This window comes from Scyliorhinus torazame, chromosome 12, assembly GCF_047496885.1.
Source record: "Scyliorhinus torazame isolate Kashiwa2021f chromosome 12, sScyTor2.1, whole genome shotgun sequence".
NCBI lineage: Eukaryota > Metazoa > Chordata > Chondrichthyes > Carcharhiniformes > Scyliorhinidae > Scyliorhinus > Scyliorhinus torazame.
This window is the reverse complement of record NC_092718.1, coordinates 202,795,657-202,814,582: the sequence shown is the minus strand read 5'-3', so window position 1 is coordinate 202,814,582 and position 18,926 is coordinate 202,795,657. Positions and strand designations below refer to the sequence as shown.

General features: G+C 49.9%; 1 protein-coding gene across 6 annotated transcripts in view; it reads right to left on the bottom strand.

Annotated features, from left to right (window-relative positions):
• cuedc1b (CUE domain containing 1b) overlaps positions 1-18,926 on the bottom strand; it is a 403,376-nt gene that overhangs the window by 27,527 nt on the left and 356,923 nt on the right. For all 6 annotated transcript variants that reach the window (XM_072469715.1, XM_072469713.1, XM_072469712.1 and 3 more), the window contains one exon: positions 4,282-4,409. In XM_072469715.1, coding sequence (XP_072325816.1) covers positions 4,282-4,409 — 128 coding nt within the window. The remainder of the gene's footprint in view (positions 1-4,281; positions 4,410-18,926) is intronic.

The window sequence follows — 18,926 nt, the reverse complement described above, 5'->3', positions numbered from 1 at the left end:
AGGGTTGTTGGGGAAAGGCAGGGGAATGGGCACTAAGCCACGATGCCCGTTTGGAGAGCCAGTGCAGACAGGATTGGCCAAATGACCTTGTTCAGCACCATAACAATTGTCATTGATTTTGCCATGGGTTTGAGGGCCTGAAGTGGTCTGTTTGGCCATGTGGATCCTATGCTATTGCAGTACAAATTGAGAAGTCAGGTTGAATCCTGGCAAGCTGTGAATTCACTTCATTAAGATTAAATACTTTTGGGCGAGCGCAAAAAAAAACCCCAACAACATGGGACAGGATGTCAAGAAAACCCAACTGGTTTAATATTATGATGTGGAGATGCCGGCGTTGGACTTGGGTGAGCACAGTAAGAGATCTTACCACACCAGGTTAAAGCCCAACAGGTGTGTTGCAAACACTAGCTTTCGGAGCGCAGCTCCTTCCTCAGGTGAATCAACCATTCACCTGAGGAAGGAGCAGCGCTCCGAAAGCTAGTGTTTGAAACAAACCTGTTGGGCTTTAACCTGGTGTGGTAAGGTATAATATTAGCCTTCAGAGACAGGAACCTGCCCCTTTTATGTGGATTGGCAGACCTATGACTATAAAAATGCCCCTTAGTTGCACTAAAAGGCACAATGTGAAGAATGGTCCATCGCAATCTTCTCGGGGTCACTGGAAACGGGTAATAAATGTGGTGTTGCCAGTCTCGCCCACATCCTGAGAGCCAATTTAATTTAGCTGCCCTTGGATGGCATGGGGGCTGTGGAAATCAGAGACTGCAAATGAGTGAAAACCAAAACATTATTATATATATTTTTTTAAAATAATTTTTATTAAAGGTTTTCATAAAATATCAATAACAAAATGAGAAAGAAAAAAGAACCCAACAGGGTTAAGTACAAAACACGCCATTGCCAGCGCCCCCAGATTCGTACCCACACAGGACGCCGTCTCCAGCCTCTTCCATGCAGCCTCCTCCCCCTCCATCACCCACTTGCGCACTATCGTCGCATTGGCGGCCCAGTCGTACCCACAGAGGTTGGGCAGTGCCAGCCCCCCCAAAAAAATCTCTACTCCACTCCAGGAACACCCTTCTCACCCTCGGAGTCCCTCGCGCCCACACAAACCCCATTATACTCCTGTTAACCCGCCTGAAAAAAGCCTTCGGGATAAACATGGGGAGGCACTGGAACAGGAACAAAAACCTTGGGAGCACCGTCATTTTGATTGACTGCACCCTACCCGCCAAGGACAGTGGCAACGCGTCCCACCTCTTGAATTCCTCCTCCATTTGCTCCACCAGCCTTGTAAAGTTAAGCCTATGCAGAGCCCCCCAGCTCCTGGCCACCTGGACCCCCAAATATCTGAAGCTCCTCTCTGCCCTTTTTAGTGGGAGCTCGCCAATCCCCCTCTCCTGGTCCCCAAGCTGAACTACGAATAGCTCGCTCTTCCCCATATTGAGCTTGTACCCCGAAAAGTCCCCAAATTCCCTAAGGATCCTCATTACCTCTGGCATTCCTCCCACCGGGTCCGCCACATACAGCAGCAGGTCGTCCGCATAGAGCGACACCCTATGCTCCTCCCCACCCCGCACCAACCCCCTCCAGTTCCTCAACTCTCTCAGTGCCATAGACAGGGGTTCAATCGCCAGTGCGAAGAGCAGGGGGGACAGGGGATACCCCTGTCTCGTCCCTCGGTGCAACCGAAAGTACTCGGACCTCCTCCTATTTGTGGCCACACTCGCCATCGGGACCTCATACAACAGCCTGACCCACCTGACAAACCCCTCCCCAAACCCGAACCTCTTCAGCACCTCCCACAGGTACCCCCATTCTACCCTATCAAAGGCTTTCTCAGCGCAAAACATTATTATATAACCTACCAGTAGGTCATGTAAAATCATTCCATTTGAGCCACACAGAGCTCCCAACTTCCCATGTGTCAGGACGTGGATACAAGGGTCATAAACGTTCACGTTCTGCCCGGGCCCACACATTGCGGCCCACAAGTAGTGTCTCAGAGTGTTCTGCAGCCGACCACACCTAGAAAGGTGCTGCTGTAAGCTAGCTGTGTGTAATCAGGACTCAGGAGAGGAATTCCACTGCTGGAAGACGACAGAAGGCCACATGTTCCATGCTGAAAGGAGTTAGGGCTCAGATGCAGTCCTGGGAGCCATTTCTAGCTTGGTGTAGCTGGGGAGATTGGAGCTTGGTGAGCGGGCCGTGCCAGCCCAGTGAAGGTAGCCGGTTATTAAAGAGCTGGGATTGTCAGATTATCATAGATTATCGTTGAATTTACAGTGCAGAAGGAGGCCATTCGGCCCATCGAGTCTGCCACGGCTCTTGGAAAGAGCATCCTATCCAAGGTCAACACCTCCGCCCTATCCCCATAACCCAGTAACCCCACCCAACACTAAGAGCAATTTTGGACACTAAGGGCAATTTAGCATGGCCAATCCACCTAACCTGCACATCTTTGGACTGTGGGAGGAAACCGGAGCACCCGGAGGAAACCCACGCAGACACGGGGAGAATGTGCAGATTCCGCACAGACAGTGACCCAAGCCGGAATCGAACCTGGGATCCTGGAACTGTGAAGCAATTGTGCTATCCACAATGCTACCCTGCTGCCCAAACAGTGTGTGTCAGTGTAGAGGTTGGATTGCAGACTCAGAAGTCCAGTGGAACGGAGTCTCATGAGAAAAGACTGTAACTCTGGGAGGTGTGCAATGCTTGAGGCAGTCACAGCTGGAATGGCTTTGAGGGAATTCAGAGGCTTGATTGTCAGAAGTGAAAAATCTGGAGTCCTTCATGAGGAAGAGAGAGTTTTAATTCACAGTGTTTACTGACATCTGTGTGAGTTGCTGAGAAACCCATGGGATCTGTCTTGGTCGCATTTGCTATTTATTTTGCACTGTGATGTGCTCAACCACAGCTTGCTGGTTAATTCACACGTACCTCATATTAACTCTGAATGTTAAGAGTACAAGGTGGATTTTTTTATTGTTTTACCTCGTAGAGTAAAGTTTATTTTTGTTTGTCAAAGCTCTTGTGGCTTTATTCATTTAGCAAGTGTCTTGAATCTCAAATTTTGCCTACTTTAATCAAAACATTATTGGTCCCTAATTGAACTTTTTTTTTGGGGGGGGGGGCAGTTTCTTATAAATTTAGAGTACCCACTTATTGTTTTTCCAATTAAGGGGCAATTTAGCGTTGCCAATCTAACCTGCACATCTTTGGGTTGTGGGGGTGAAACCCACGCAGACACGGAGAGAATGTGCAAACTCCACACAGGCAGTTGCCCCAGGGCCGGGATCGAACCCGGCTCTTCAGTGCTGTGATGCAGCAATGCTAACCACTGCGCTACCGTGCCGTTCTTCTAATTGAACATTACCAAATGTTTGGGAGGGGAGAACCATAAAATTAAGTGTCACCTCCTATATTGTCTTTCAAACTTATCATTTGCTATTTGACACCTTGATTAAGCCCAACAACCACTTAGTATTGCCAACACTGAACGAAGGAGACCTACAATCTGCCACTGAGCTCAGAGAGTCCCTGTGTGTCTAACAGCACAAAGAAAGCACTGAACTGTGGAAAGTTGACCAAATCAATAGGGAACATGGTCAAGGGGCACCTTGTCTTCAAGACCAACATTGCGTCTTATCATGAACTATCCACTTCAGACAGGTTTATCCCAACAACACTTTCCAGCGTCACGACATTTTGTGGGAATATACATCACTTTCTTTTCTTTACAATTTTTTTTAGAGTACCCAATTCACTTTTTCCAATTAAGGGGCAATTTTAGCGTGTTCAATCCACCTACCTTGCACACCTTTGGGATGTGGGGGCGAAACCCACGCAAACACGGGGAGAATGTGCAAACTCCACACGGACAGTGACCCAGAGCCGGGATCGAACCTGGGACCTCGGCGCCGTGAGATTGTAGTGCTAACCACTGCGCCACCGTGCTGCCCTATATCCAGCACTTTCAAGTTAGTTTCCCTTCTTGGAAAACAACAGGAGGAAGTTAAGGTAATAACTGGGCACTACAGCTGCACTGCCTAATCCAGAGTATGTAAGAATTGATGCTAACTCTGCTATCATTGGCAAACATTGTAATGCCACTCAAACTCCAGGAGGTGGCCTTGGTGCGACTTGTTGGTGTTGACTGAAAGGACAGTGCTAACGGATGGTGGACCATTCTTACTGGTCCAAGCGGGAAAGTGTCACCTGCGCAGCCCAGATCACAAGCAAAAGCAAGAGGTTCACTGCGGTCGTGGGGCTTACCGTCGAGGTGGCAAGGGAGGGAGCGGCGGATAACTCTGGTCGAATACATGACTGTCGTAGGCAGGAGGAGAGTACACGGGTGGAGGCTCTTCATCAGAACTGTCCGGCTCCAGCGTCCTCTCCAAAATCTGAACAAGGGAGAATTAAAAAGATTAAAGTTAAAATCTGTGCAATTTTGATCAGACTGGACCATTTTCTCTCGACTTCAAAACAATCGCAGAATTGTTACGGTGCAGAAGGAAGCCATTTGGCCCATCGTGTTTGCACCGGCTCTCCAAACGAGCATCGTGACTAAGTGCCACAACCCCTGCCTTTTCTCCGTGACCCTGCACACTGTTTCTATTCAAGTAATCATCTAATGCCCTCCTGAATGCCCCGATTGAACCTGACTCCACCGCACTTCCAGGCCATGCGTTTCAGACCCGAACAATTCACTGTGTGAAAAAGAGTTTTAGACCATAAGACATAGGAGCAGGATTCGGCGGTCCATCGCGTCTGCTCCGTCATTCAATTATGGCTGATATTTTTCTCATCCCCATATTTCTGCTTTCTCCCCATACCCCTGATCCCCTTATTAATCAAGAACCGATCTATCTCTGTCTTAAAGACACTCAGTGACTTGGCCTCCACAGTCTTCTGCGGCAATGAGTTCCACAGATTCACCACCCTCTGGCTGAAGAAATTCCTCCTCATCTCAGTTTTAAAGGATCGTCCCTTCAGTCTGAGGCTCACACATCACATTTGCTTGTTTTGCAAATCTGTGCCCTCTAGCTCCTTTTATGGGGAGGGGGGGGGGAACAATTTCTCTCTATCTACTCTGTCCAGCCCCCTCGTGATTTTGAACACCTCAATTAAACTGCTCTCAGCCCTCCCCTCTCCAAGGAGAAGAGTCCCGATCTCTCCCACCTATCCTCAAAACTAAAACGCTGACTTGTTTCACTGGGCCCTCAGCTACAGTCTTGACATTATCTCAGTTAAGGGGGCATGCTCTAGAAATAAGAGTTTCGGCTATTCTAAATTCCAGTTCGATGACGGAGAAGGGGCCATGCATCATTGTCATCGTGAGAACACTACAACACTGGATAAATAGTCATGAGAGAGGTAAGTCATTAAATCTCATGGATCTTATAGTTTCCCCCACCCATCACAGCATTCTCACATCATTCAAGTCAGGGATGTCCAAACTCCTGTCTGTTTGGGCCACACTAATGCATGATATGAAGCCCCGGAGGTCGCAAATCTATTTACCCATTAACTTACTTCCATCTCCAGTTATAGATATCAACAGATCTCATGAACATAGGAAAGGAATAAATACGCCCCTAATTCCTGTTCTACTCTTCGGAACATTCAAGAGTTCATCACTTCCACCTTCTCAAGGGCAATTGGGGATGGTCAATAAAAACTTACCTTGCTACAAATGAATTGAAAACATTAGATCACGGTGGATCTGTAACTCAGCTCCAATCCCCCACCTTTGCTCAATATCCCTGGATACCCTTGTCCATCAAAACTCAACTGATCTCTTAAAGTTTTAGTTGACCTAGCGCCCAGAACCTCTCCATTACCCATTGTGTGACGGAGTGTTTTTTGATTTCTCTCCTAAATGAACCAGTTCTAATGTTAAGATTACTGAAAGCTACATTTATTAACATTGGGCCCCAATTGCTTCTCGGCCTTTTGGCTAAGATGAGCATGAGGTCAGGTGTAATGCCTGGATCAGTAATGTCTCTCTTGTGGGGACCATGAATTGGATTCAATTTGAATTGGTTTTTGGAGCAGCAAGGATCTGGATTAGGGGTTTGCCCCCGTCCACACTCTGAGCTCTGGCTTTGTAACGCTAATAAAGTAATTTTAAAAATGTTTTAAACATTAGGCCCTGCTCTTTGCAGGCAGAAAGAAAATGTACACACATTGCGCCCGTTTCAGCTAAACAAAATAATTAACAGCTATTTGCTGGTTCATTCCTCAGGGTAATGCTTTAATCAATCAGAGCCAAGCTGTCTGGTTTAAATTTCAAACATTGCTTTGGCAGTTCACTGTCAGTCACCATCAACTAGTGCATTCTCCAAGGCAACACCTCTACCAATCAGGGTCCACTTGCCAACCATTCAATATTCTGTTCTTTGTGCAAGACGAAAAGCTTTGACATAAAATGTCTCTTCACGCAGCAATGCTTAACTTTTAAGATTATTCATGAGCTTTCCCCGCGCTGAGGACCCGGGTTCGATCCCGGCCCCGGGTCACTGTCTGTGTGGAGTTTGCACATTCTCACCATGTCTGCATGGGTTTCACCCCCACAACCAAAAGATGTGCAGGTTAGGTGGATTGGCCACACTAAATTGTCCCTTAATTGGAAAAAAATAATTGGGTACAATAAATTTCAAAAAAAATCCATGAGCTGTCCCAGCAACGTAAAGTGCTTATATTCTATTGACTTCCCGAGTCAATTTAAAGTCATTAGATAACCCCTCAACTTTTTACATTAAAGCAAATATAATCCAAGTTTATACAACTTGTCCTCGTAATTGAAGCCTTTAAGCCCCTGTATTATCCTGGTGAATGTGTGCTGTATCCCCTTCATATTGGCCAAGCTATTCCCTGAGTTTGTAGTGTCCAAAGTTGAACCCAGTACTCAAGCTGAGATGTGGCCAATGGGCTACAGCTGTGTAGCTTAAGGATCCAGCACATATAGGGTTAATGTGGGACTGAGTACAGTACTGCCCACACAGTGATGTAAGAGAGCACATGACCTGCACTCAGGGTCAGCCTGATGTTGGACAGAGCCGTGTGTACCAGCAAGCATGGAGACAGCTCCGAGAGTATATTTTCAAACAGTTCTAAGACTCAATAAATACTTACAGTTAACCCACGTATGACTATACAGACCTCTTCAGACCTACCAAACTCTATCCAACACCCTACAACAACCTGAACCATCATTTCCTCCTACGCGTTCCAGCCCACTTGAGACAAAGACCATTCGGTGAGCCGTTTTAATTACTCGTTGTACGTAGGCACCTGTTTTCAGTGATTGGACTACTCGGGCACCCAAATTCCTTTGCTCTTCCACAGTTTGAACCTCATGTCATTTCAAAAATATTCCGATTAGTCATTCTTGGATGGTCTCAAACTTCCACATATTACGCTCCATCTGCTATAGATTGGCCCACCCAGATGGTCCCCGTGTCTTTGCAACTTCCTGCTCCCATCTACAAAACTGTGTGGAAAAAGACCACTTTTCCCCAAATTCACATACAACTGCACTTTCAAAATTCCAACTGGCTTACTGTTGGCTCTTCATTCGTCACAATACTGCTGTAGTGACAAATCTCCTCCCTCGCCCCTTTGATGCCCTAGCTCAGATTAAAACTACTGCTCTCTTTCTCATGTTGGACATTCCTTCGGACAGAGCCCTCATCTCCACTGTCGCATATAACAGAGGATTGGTTCAACCATCTATCGTCAGATCTAACTTGTCAGCATAAAGCATTCATGGGACCTGCTCTTGGCTATCAAAACGGCTTTATTCCAGGATCATCCTACACCACTGAGATAACCGGTCTTCTTTTCCCTACTGAAAATAGTCTCCTTAAACCTTCCTCTCCTGAATCTTCCATTCTCACCTGCTTCAAGTGCAAGGAACCCGTGGACTTGCTGCCACTAAGATTGAGACCATCCGATCTACTACCTCTGCTATGTCCATCCCTTTCACAAACCCTTTCTTTACATTCATTCATGGGATGTGGGGATCACTGGTGATGTCCATATTCATTGCCCATGCCTAATTGCCCTCAGGAGCGTGATGGTGAGCTGCCTTCTTCAACTGCTACAGTCCCTGACGTATAGGTACACCAAAGTGCTGTGAGGGAGAGCGACTTTGAAGGAACGGCGATACATTTCCAAGTCAGGATGGTGATTGACTTGGTGGGGAACTTTCAGATGGTGGTTCCCATGTTTCTTCTGCCCTCATTCTTCTAGATGGCAGCAGTCAGGGGTTTGGAAGGTGCTGCCTAAGGTGACTTGATGAGTTCCTGCAGTGTATCTTGTATATGGTACACATGGCTGCTACTGTGCATCATAATCTATATTAGTGTCACAAGTAGGCTTACAGTGACACTGCAATGAAGTTACTGTGAAGATCTGGCGCCTGTTCGGGTACACGGAGGGAAAATTCTGAATGTCCAATTCACCTAACAAGCATGACTTTCGGGATTTGTAGGAGGAAACTGGAGCACCCGGAGGAAACACACGCAGACACGGGGAAAACGTGCAGACTCTGCACAGACAGTGACCCAAGCCAGGAATCGAACCCGGTTCCCTGGCGCTGTGAAGCAACAGTGCTAAACACTGTGCTACCGTGCCACCTAGTGGTGGAAGGAGTGAATGTTTATGAATGGGGTGCCAGTCAAGCAGGCAGCCTGCTCAAAATGGCGGCCCAAAACTGGGATTCCAACGTATTCCGGCCTGCTCTCCAGGATGAAAATATTTCTATGGCAAAGGAGAGAGACTCACACCTGGGCCTTGGGCCCTGCTCCCAGCTCCTGTCGCGACCAGGCACGATTCTCCGCTGGCGGGAGCACTTCGGCTCCAGAATGGAGCATCCCAGCCTTGGGGGTGGATTCTCCATTACCCAACGCTGCTGGCGGGATTCCTGATCGGGCGGGGAATGGCAGATTGCCTGAAAAACGGGATCAGTGCCAATTGCAATTCTCCGCTGCCGATCTGCGATTTGCATGTATTTAAATCTGATTAGCGGGCTGGAAAGCAGAATCCCCCCCCCCCCCCCCCCACCAATGCTCCACTCCTCACAGCCGGGAGTCACTTGGGTGTGATTTGGTGGGAGTATGTACAAGCATGGCCCAGGCACCTTTTCAGGAATAATTGGAAAAAAAAAGGAGTCGACTTTAAATTTTAAAAAAACCAAGTAAACGGTCAGCCGTTTGATTAGGACCGCTCTCCTATCCTTTCTTCAGAAAGGAATATTTTACTTTAAAAGAATCCGTTGTTGGGGGCAGCTCGGCAGCGCAGTGGTTAGCACTGCAGCCTCACGGCGCCGAGGTCCCAGGATCGATCCTGGCTCTGGGTCACTGTCCGTGTGGAGTTTGCACATTCTCCCCGTGTTTGCATGGGTTTCGCCCCCACAATCCAAAGATGTGCCGGTTGGGTGGATTGGCCATGCTAAATTGTCCCTTAATTGGAAAAAATGAATCGGGCACTCTAAATTTATTACGAAAAAGAATCCTTTGCGCACTTTGGAAGGACTAAGGTTGCCAACTGCGAATAAGTGCATTCCTGGAGGTTTCAAGACTTGATTCCAAAGCCGCCCCTCCTCCAAGGACCAGCCATTAGTCAGCCAACACATCAGTCCTTGGGCCTTCCCACACCAATCGGAAAGCAAAAAGATTGAATTACCCAATTGGATGATGCTTGAAGGTACTCCTCCCCCCACCCCCCACCTCAATTTTCAATATTTTTATACCTGGTGAAGAGAAATGTTCAAAGAAAATGACAAAAAAAAAAATGTTTTCCGATTTGTTTTTTATTCACGGTATGTGGGCAGCATCACCGAGTAGACCAGCATTTATTGTCCGTCCCTAATTGCCCCCTGTGGTGAACCACTGTTATTGTAGTTCCACTGTTACTTACAGCGCTGTATATATTCTCTGTTACGGTTTGTTCCATTGTTACTCAATGTTATATATTGTTGTTCTTCCGTGGCTCCGCCCCACTGGGTGGTGTATATAGCTGACTGATCTGTAGCCCTGTCTCCAGTCTGGGTTCAGCAGCAGACAGGCTACATCTTAAGAGTATTAAAACCATTACTTTGTTTCCTGCACCCTGCCTCGTGTGTAACTGGTGGTGCATCACCCCCGAGAAGGTGGTGGCGAGCTGCCTTCGCAGAATGAGACAGTGCAATGAGGCACTTCGGCCCATTGGGCCTGCACCCTCTTGACCCTCTGCCGCCCCTGTGGTGTGGGTACACCCACCGTGCTGTCAGCCAGGGGGTTCTAGGATTTTGACCTCTCTGGGGCAATCCTGGAGGGTTGTCAACCCAATAAAGGGCAATTCCTATTCTTTTTATTTTATTTTAAAAGGTTCACTTTAAGTAAGACACAGAGGGCATTAAGACCATTTGGAAGAGTGACTCCCGGGCCCCAGTTCCAGCTCGGGATTTCCTTAGCTTCCCTGAATTCCTAACGTGGCAGGGTTATCAAAACCAGATAAAATGGGAAGAGCAAGGATGAAAGAAGAGATCAGGATGGAACCCCTTGTTTTGGGGTCTGGGGGTGTGCCAAAATGTTTTTTTAAGGGTTTTGAGGCCCTGTGGCTCTCGGAGGGTTAGCAGCAGAGTTCCTGAGTCAGAATTTACATTGGCTACAGTATGAGATACTGGCAGCAACCCACTCTTTCAAAAGTATGGCTGTCTCATGAAATGTTTTAAATGGAGATCACGTGATTGAAGCTCTTCAAAAATCCTTACAAGAAAGATCGAGGGGGACAAAAGGCCTCACATTTCTGTCGACATTTCTGCTAATTCAAGACAGGTGCTCGGTTTTGTTCATCGAGTAGGAATTTCTGTAGTGCAAAGAAATAATCCTTGGCCGCCTCTGTTTAAGCGCAGAATCCCATCTGCTTGGAGTATTTCCTGCTGGAGGGGCTGCCTATTACCAGAGTTCAGTTCCATGGGTACTGGTTTAAGGGCCTTCTTGCGGCTGAATTGGTCGCATTCTCGGATTCAGAAGGTTCGAGCCCCGCTCCAAGACTCGAGCACAAAAACCAAGCCTGATGTTCCAATGCAGTACCGGGGGCATGCTGCACTGCTGGAGGCGCTGTCCATCGGGTTAAATGTTAAACTGATGGCTCTGCTCAGGTAGAGGGCAGCACGGCAGCATTGTGGTTAGCACAATTGCTTCACAGCTCCAGGGTCCCAGGTTCGATTCCGGCTTGGGTCACTGTCTGTGCGGAGTCTGCACGTCCTCCCAGTGTGTGCGTGGGTTTCCTCCGGGTGCTCCGGTTTCCTCCCACAGTCCAAAGATGTGCAGGTTAGGTGGATTGGCCATGATAAATTGCCCTTAGTGTCCAAAATTGCCCTTAGTGTTGGGTGTTGGGTGGGGTTACGGGGATAGGGTGGAGGTGTTGACCTTAGGTAAGGTGCTCTTTCCAAGAGTCGGTGCAGACTCGATGGGCAGAATGGCACTGTAAATTCTATGATAATTTATGATATCGGGGCATTGTTTCAGAGAGCAGGGGAGTTGCCCCGGTTTCCTGCCTAATATTTATCCCTCAATCGACTGCACAAAAAAATACTTAATCTGGTCATTATCACACTGTCATTTTTGGGAGCTTGCTGTGCGTCAATTGGCTGCGGCATTGACCACACTCCAAAAGTATGTCATTGGCTGCAAAGCATTTTGGAGCACCTGGTGATAGTGAAAAGTGCTGTATAAATGCAAGCCTTTATTTTTCTTTAAGTTCACCCATTAGACCCCAGACAGTGAATGGAGGCAGGTCATTCAACCAAGAAAGTCATCACGACTTAACCTCACAGCCCCAACCCAGCACAAATTGGACGGCAGATCTCTGGTCGTTGTGGCTCAGTATTGCACCGGATAACCTCCGAGGGTGAGCTCAGGAAACCTCTGGGCGGCAGGGTGGTTAGCACAGTGCCAGGGACCCGGGTTCGATTCCGAGCTCGGGTGACAGTCTGTGTGGAGTTTGCACGCTCTCCCCGTGTCTGCGTGGGGTTTCCTCCCGGTGCTCCGGTTTCCTCCCACAGTCCAAAGACGTGCAGGTTAGGTGGATTGGCCAGGCTAAACTGACCCTCGGTGGGGTCACGGGGCTAGGGTGGGGTTTGGGCCTAGGTAGAGTACTTTTTCAGAGGGACGGTGCAGACTCGATGGGCCAAGTGGCCCCCTTCTGCACTGCAGGGATGTTATGATTCTAGGCCGTTCGCGACGCTCCGGGCTGAATACATTGTCCTGCAGGCATTGGGGTTTCCCCGGCAGCCGGACAGGCAGGAATAGGCAAATTGCAGAGGGGGAGGGAGGGGAGGGGGGCGGGGGGGGGGGGGGGGGGGGGGAGTTGCACTGAGGCAGGGTTCCCTTAAATTGAACTTAAGAGAAAGGTTCTGCTCAGATTTAAATAGAATGATAACGTTTAGAACAATGGACACTGAGCATGTTTGATTAGGAATCCAACATGACCCGGCCCTTGTCGAATAACTTTTCCCCCGCTGACACATCTTTCTGGAATGGATCGGGGATCTTGGCAATTTCAATCAATGCACAGCACCAATAGAGCCATTTGGAACTGTAGAGTTACAAATCACAGAGTCACTGACGAGTCACATTTAAAACATTACTTTGGCTGAATGGAGATAAACCGTTCTGCACTTTCCACAACCCCTTTCATCCATGTTTTGGGAACATTTGCAGAATTGGAGGTTTTCTGGTCGATAATGATTAACCTTGGACTATTGAAGCAGCAGATCACAGCATTCTGATTCAGGAGCGGGCTTCCAATGTGCCACTGTCGCCCCATCCCAACGTTGCCCTTGAGAAGGTGGTGATGGGCCTTCTCCTTGAACCACTGCTGTTCAATTCCAGCATATCGGGCACCAGCAATGACAAAGCAGAGGTCGATAACTAGGGCCAGGATATCATGCGACCTGTAGTGGTGAAGGGGATGTAAATGGTGGGGGGTCACAGCCGGTGGGGGTCAAAAGGACGTACTGTAGATGATATAATGGGTGACCTCATCAGTCACAGGCATCTGCCGTGGTGGGATTCGAACCTGGGTCCCCCAGCACATGACGCTGGGTCTCTGGATTACTCATCCAGAGACAATACCATAGTGCCAGTGGCACGGTGGTTAGCACTGCTGCATCACAGCGCCAGGGATCTGGGTTCAATTCCGGCTTTGGGTCACTGTGTGGAGTTTGCACATTCTCCCCGTGTCTGCGTGCGTTTCCTCTGGGTGCTCTGGTGTCCTCCCACAGTCCAAAGATGTCCAGGTTCGGTGGATTGCCCCTCAATGTCCAGGGATGTGCAGACGTTGTAAATACATCTTGTTGCTTAGTGGGTTAAGAAAGGTTTTCCACATGAAGTGAACATTGCATCCAAAGATTTGTTGAGTGTCATTGATGCCTAGTATGACCTCAAAGGGGGAAATGAAGCCTCCTGTTTAGAATCATAGAATCCCGACAGTGCTGAAAGGGTCCATTCAGCCCATCAAGTCTACACCAACCCTCTGAAAGAGCACCATACCTAGGCCCACTCTCCCGTCCTATAGCCGTAACGCCACCTAACCTGCACATCTTTGGACACCAAGGGGTAATTTATCATGGCCGATCCACCTAACCTGCACATCTTTGGACTGTGGGAGGAAACCGGAGCACACGGAGGAAACCCGCGCACACACGGGGAAAACTTACAAACTCCACACAGTCACCCGAGGTTGGGATTGAACCCCGGTCCCTGGTGCTGCGAGGCAGCAGTGCTAACCACTGTGCCTCCGTGCTGCCCTAAGTTCTAAGCATAGTTCCTGCTGTCAATTATGACTTTTTGTTCTTGGGTTCTGACTCCTCAGTCGTGTTGGAAAATATTTGGCACTGATGATATTAAATTGGCATTTAACACTTTCGAATCAGTGTGTAATTAATTGGCGGAACACACCTCTACAAAATATCTGAACATCGGTAAAACCTTCAGCACTGCAGGAGATATCATTTTTATTATCGATTCCGGCACATAGTGAGATTCCGGCTCCCTCGCACCTGGGAGCAATAACATGTGGGATGAAATATGTGAGTAATTTGAGGCATGACATGTGCCAAGCAAAGCAGGGCCGGTGTGGGGGTGGGTTGGGGGAGCATGGGAAAAATGCCTCGGGAAGAAGTTGTGTGAGGAAGCCGGAGAAACCACGCAGGCGCGGGGAAGAAAGTGCAAACACCCCACAGACAGTCACCCAAGCTGGGAATTGAACCTGGGTCCCTAGCGCTGCGTGGCAGCAGTGCTAACCACTGTGCCTCCGTGCTGCCCTATGTTCCAAGCATAGTTCCTGCTGTCAATTATTTTGAGCACCCGGGAGCGATAACATGTGGGATGCAATATGTGAGTAATTTGAGGCATGACATAGAATCATAGAATTTACAGTGCAGGAGGCCATTCGGCCCATCGAGTCTGCACCGCCCCTTGGAAAGAGCACCCTACCCAAGTCCACACCTCCACCCTATCCCCGTAACCCCAGCTAACCTTTTTTGGACACTAAGGGGCAATTTAGCACGGCCAAACCACCTGACCCGCACATCTTTGGACTGTGGGAGGAAACCGGAGCACCCGGAGGAAACCCACGCACACACGGGGAGGACGTGCAGACTCCGCACAGACAGTGACCCAAGCCAGGAATCGAACCTGGGACCCGGAGCTGTGAAGCAACTGTGCTAACCAAAGCAGGCCCGATGTGAGGGCGGGTTGAGGGAGCACGGAAAAAGATGTCTCGGGAAGAAATTCCGATCTGAAGCTCTGCTGCCTGTGTCCTAACTCAGACTGTCTCCCGGTTCGATCCCCCCCCCCCCAACCCCGGTGCTCGCTAGTTCAGTAGTTCCTGGTCAAGCAATATTTGGATTTTAATATTCCCCTTAGAATCCCCACAGAATCATAGAATCGCAACAGTGTAGAGGTAGGCCACTTGGCCCATCGGGTCTGCACAGCCCTGCGAAAGTGCATCCTTCCTTTCATATCCCTCCATCGCCTCATTACTCCCCGTCGCTCCAATACCTTCTGAAATGGCTATGCTGTTCTACTCCCAGCTTCTTGACGTCCTCGATTTGAATCACTTCAGCATTGGTGGCCGTGCCTTCAGCAGCCAAGACTCCAACCTCTGGAACTCCCTCCCTCAATCCCGCTGCCTCCCCTCTCCTCCTTTATGACCTACTTCCTTGACCAGGCATTTCGCCACTTGGTTCAATATCTCCTCATGGGGCTCAGTGTCAAATTTTGTTGGATGCCGCTCCAGCGAACCACCTTGGGATGTCTGTCCACTAAACTGCTGCTACATAGTGCAAGCTGTTGTTGGAAGCTCTCCTATCGCTGAGAATCTTCTTGCAGCACGTTTAGGTTGCTTGCGTGCCAGTGGAGGATTGTTCAGAATGGTCACTAACTCCAACATCAATGTGTCTTAACCATTATACCCTTTTCCACTCGCGATTCCCATTGTTCCTGTTACTGGTCCCCTTGGGCTGGTGTCTGTAAGTAGACCAATGTATGTCACAGTAAGTGTGCAGCTTGGGGGGGGCGGCACGGTGGTGCAGTGGTTAGCACTGCTGTCTCACGGCGCCAATGTCCCAGGTTTGATCCCGGCTCTGGGTCACTGTCCGTGTGGAGTTTGCACATTCTCCCCGTGTTTGAGTGGGTTTCGCCCCCACAACACAAAGCTGTGCAGGGTCGGTGGATTGGACACGCTAAATTGCCCCTTCATTGGAAAAAATTAATTGGGTACACTAAATTTATTATAAAAAAAGTGTGCAGCTTGGTAAAACCGCACAAGTGGGTCCGTGCGCACGCACACTTGAATGTGGGCATACACATACACACCCACACTTGAACGTGGACAAACACTTGAACGTGGCACACACACACGAACGTGGGCACAGACACACACCCACACACGAACGTGGGCACACATACAAATGTGGGCACACGAACGTGGGCGCACACACACGAACGTGGGCGCACACACACGAACGTGGGCGCACACACGAACGTGGGCACACACACGAACGTGGGCACACACACGAACGTGGGCGCACACACACGAACGTGGGCACACACACGAACGTGGGCACACACATGAACGTGGGCGCACACACACGAACGTGGGCGCACACACACGAACGTGGGCGCACACACACGAACGTGGGCACACACACGAACGTGGGCACACACACACGAACATGGGCACACACACACAAACGTGGGCACAGACACACCCACACACGAACGTGGGCACACACACGCAAACATGGGCACACACACACACAAACGTGGGCACACACACACACGAACGTGGGCACACGCACACGAACGTGGGCACACACACAAACGTGGGCACACACACGAACGTGGGCACACACACGAACGTGGGCACACACACGAACGTGGGCACACACACGAACGTGGGCACACACACGAACGTGGGCACACACACGAACGTGGGCACACACACGAACGTGGGCACACACACACAATAAAAGTTGAAAACCATTAGTCTAGGTTTTTTTCCTTTCATGGAAATGTGGGCATCGCTGGTTAGACCAGCATTTATTGCCCATCCCTAATTGCCCGCGGGAAGGTGGGTCGCCTTCTTGAACCGCTGCAGTGCGTCCGCTTTCATTCCTTTCAGGCTTTGTACAACTGAGTGACTTGTTAGTCCATTTCAGAGGGCGTCTTAAGAGTCAACCACATTGCTGTGGATCTGGAGTCACGTGTATCATAATATCCACTCATGTACATAATGAGATGCAGACAGGCCGTGATTGACACACAGGGTAACCAATGAACACACACGACACAGAACAGCCAATCACCAGATAGGACACCACCACTATAAAGCCCAAAGGGCATTAAGACTCTCCCTCTCTCACAGGACACAACTACTGAGATGGTAAGAGTGCACAAGCCAGTGAGCACCTTCTCCATGTGACAGAGAGCTAGTCTGGTCAAGCCAGTAGGAGGTTATCAGTTTAGATTAATAGAGAGCCAATCCCCAGCAGATTATGTACAGCAGTCAGCAAGTTCAATAAAACAGTGTTGGACCATCTCCTGTGTCGGAAGCCTGTTTCTAGTTTCACGGCATCCAGTTGCAGTCAACGTTGAACCAACTCACATAACGCATCAACGTGTAGGCCAGACCGGGTATGGACAGCAGATTTCCTTCCCTAAAGGACGTAAGTGAACCAGATGGTTTTTATTACGACAATCGACAATGGCTTCGTGGTCACCATTACTAGTTTTTAATTCCAGATTTATTAGTTTTATTCAAATTCTGCCAGTTGCCCTCACAGCAAGACTGTGGCTTGAACCGAGGGCCTTTTTGCCTCAGGTACAAGAAGCAAACGGACATGTGCTGTTGTTTCTTGGTGGAGGTTAGAAGATGCAAAAATAAATCGAATCACGCAGAGATGGTCGGCGCTGATATTGACGGCAATTGAGTCCGGTTGGGAGTATTTTACCTTGGACATCATATGGAAATATTTTACGCAAAGTGATTTATTAAGATGGTCTGTGGAAGAAAATAAGTTAGTTTCCATGGGTACAACGTTGCTGTAACCCGAGCTACCCTTTCAATCGAACGATAATCAAGGTGAGCAGAACAAAGCTTCTCAGGTAATTCAATGCCTCCTTCATGTGGATGGGTTGGCTTTCCTCACCTCTGATGCGACTGAGGCATTGCTGGAGGAAGTAAGCACCGAGGCATACAGAGATTCACTGAGACACCTCCATAGGCAACATGGACTCTGCCAAACCACCGAACCCACTCCCTGGTAAAGCCACCGTCAACCCCGGTGCTCCGAGGATGGATTGTGAGGCTTTCCTCGTCTGTCCAGCTCACAGAGTAGACACCAGCCCTGATCAGGCCACTGAGGATTCAGCAATTCTCCAGCTTGTCGCAGGTGCTCCGATATCCCCATACACCAGTCAAGGGCAGGTCGGGAGGAGGCGTATTTCAGAAAAACGAGAACCAGTGTGGGCCCAAGGGGCGGAGGAGCAGCCAGTGGAAGGCGAGGAGCCAGTGTGCACTCCAGCGGCTGGAGGAGCCAGTGTGCATTCAGGGGCAGCGGGTGGAGGAAGCAGTGCACACACCAGGGGAAGGGGGAGGAGGAGCCAGTGACCACACCAGGGGAAGGGGGAGGAGGAGCCAGTGCGCACTCCAGGGGCAGCGGCTGGAGGAGCCAGTGCGCACTCCAGGGGAAGGGGGAGGAGGAGCCAGTGCACACACCAGGGGAAGGGGGAGGAGGAGCCAGTGCCCACTCCAGGGGCAGCGGCTGGAGGAGCCAGTGCACATGCCAGGGGAAGGGGAGGAGGAGCCAGTGCGCACTCCAGGGGCAGCGGCTGGAGGAGCCAGTGTGCACGCCAGGGGAAGGGGGAGGAGGAGCCAGTGAACACGCCAGGGGAAGGGGAGGAGGAGCCAGTGCGCACGCCAGAGGAAGGGGAGGAGGAGCCAGTGCACACTCCAGCGGAAGGGGAGGAGGAGCCAGTGCGCACTCCAGGAGAAGGGGAGGAGGAGCCAGTGTGCACTCCAGGAGAAGGGGAGGAGGAGTCAGTGCGCACTCCAGGGTCAGGGGGAAGAGGAGCCAGTGCGCACTCCAGGGTCAGGGGGAAGAGTAGCCAGTACGCACTCCAGGGTCAGAGCGAAGAGGAGCCAGTGCGCACTCCAGCGGAAGGGGAGGAGGAGCCAGTGTGCACCCCAGCAGAAGGGGAGGAGCCAGTGCGCACTCCAGGAGATGGGGAGGTAGAGCCAGTGCACACGCCAGGGGAAGGGGGAGGAGGAGCCAGTGTGCACTCCAGCGGAAGGGGAGGAGGAGCCAGTGCGCACTCCAGGAGAAGGGGAGGAGCCAGTGCACACTCCAGCGGAAGGGGAGG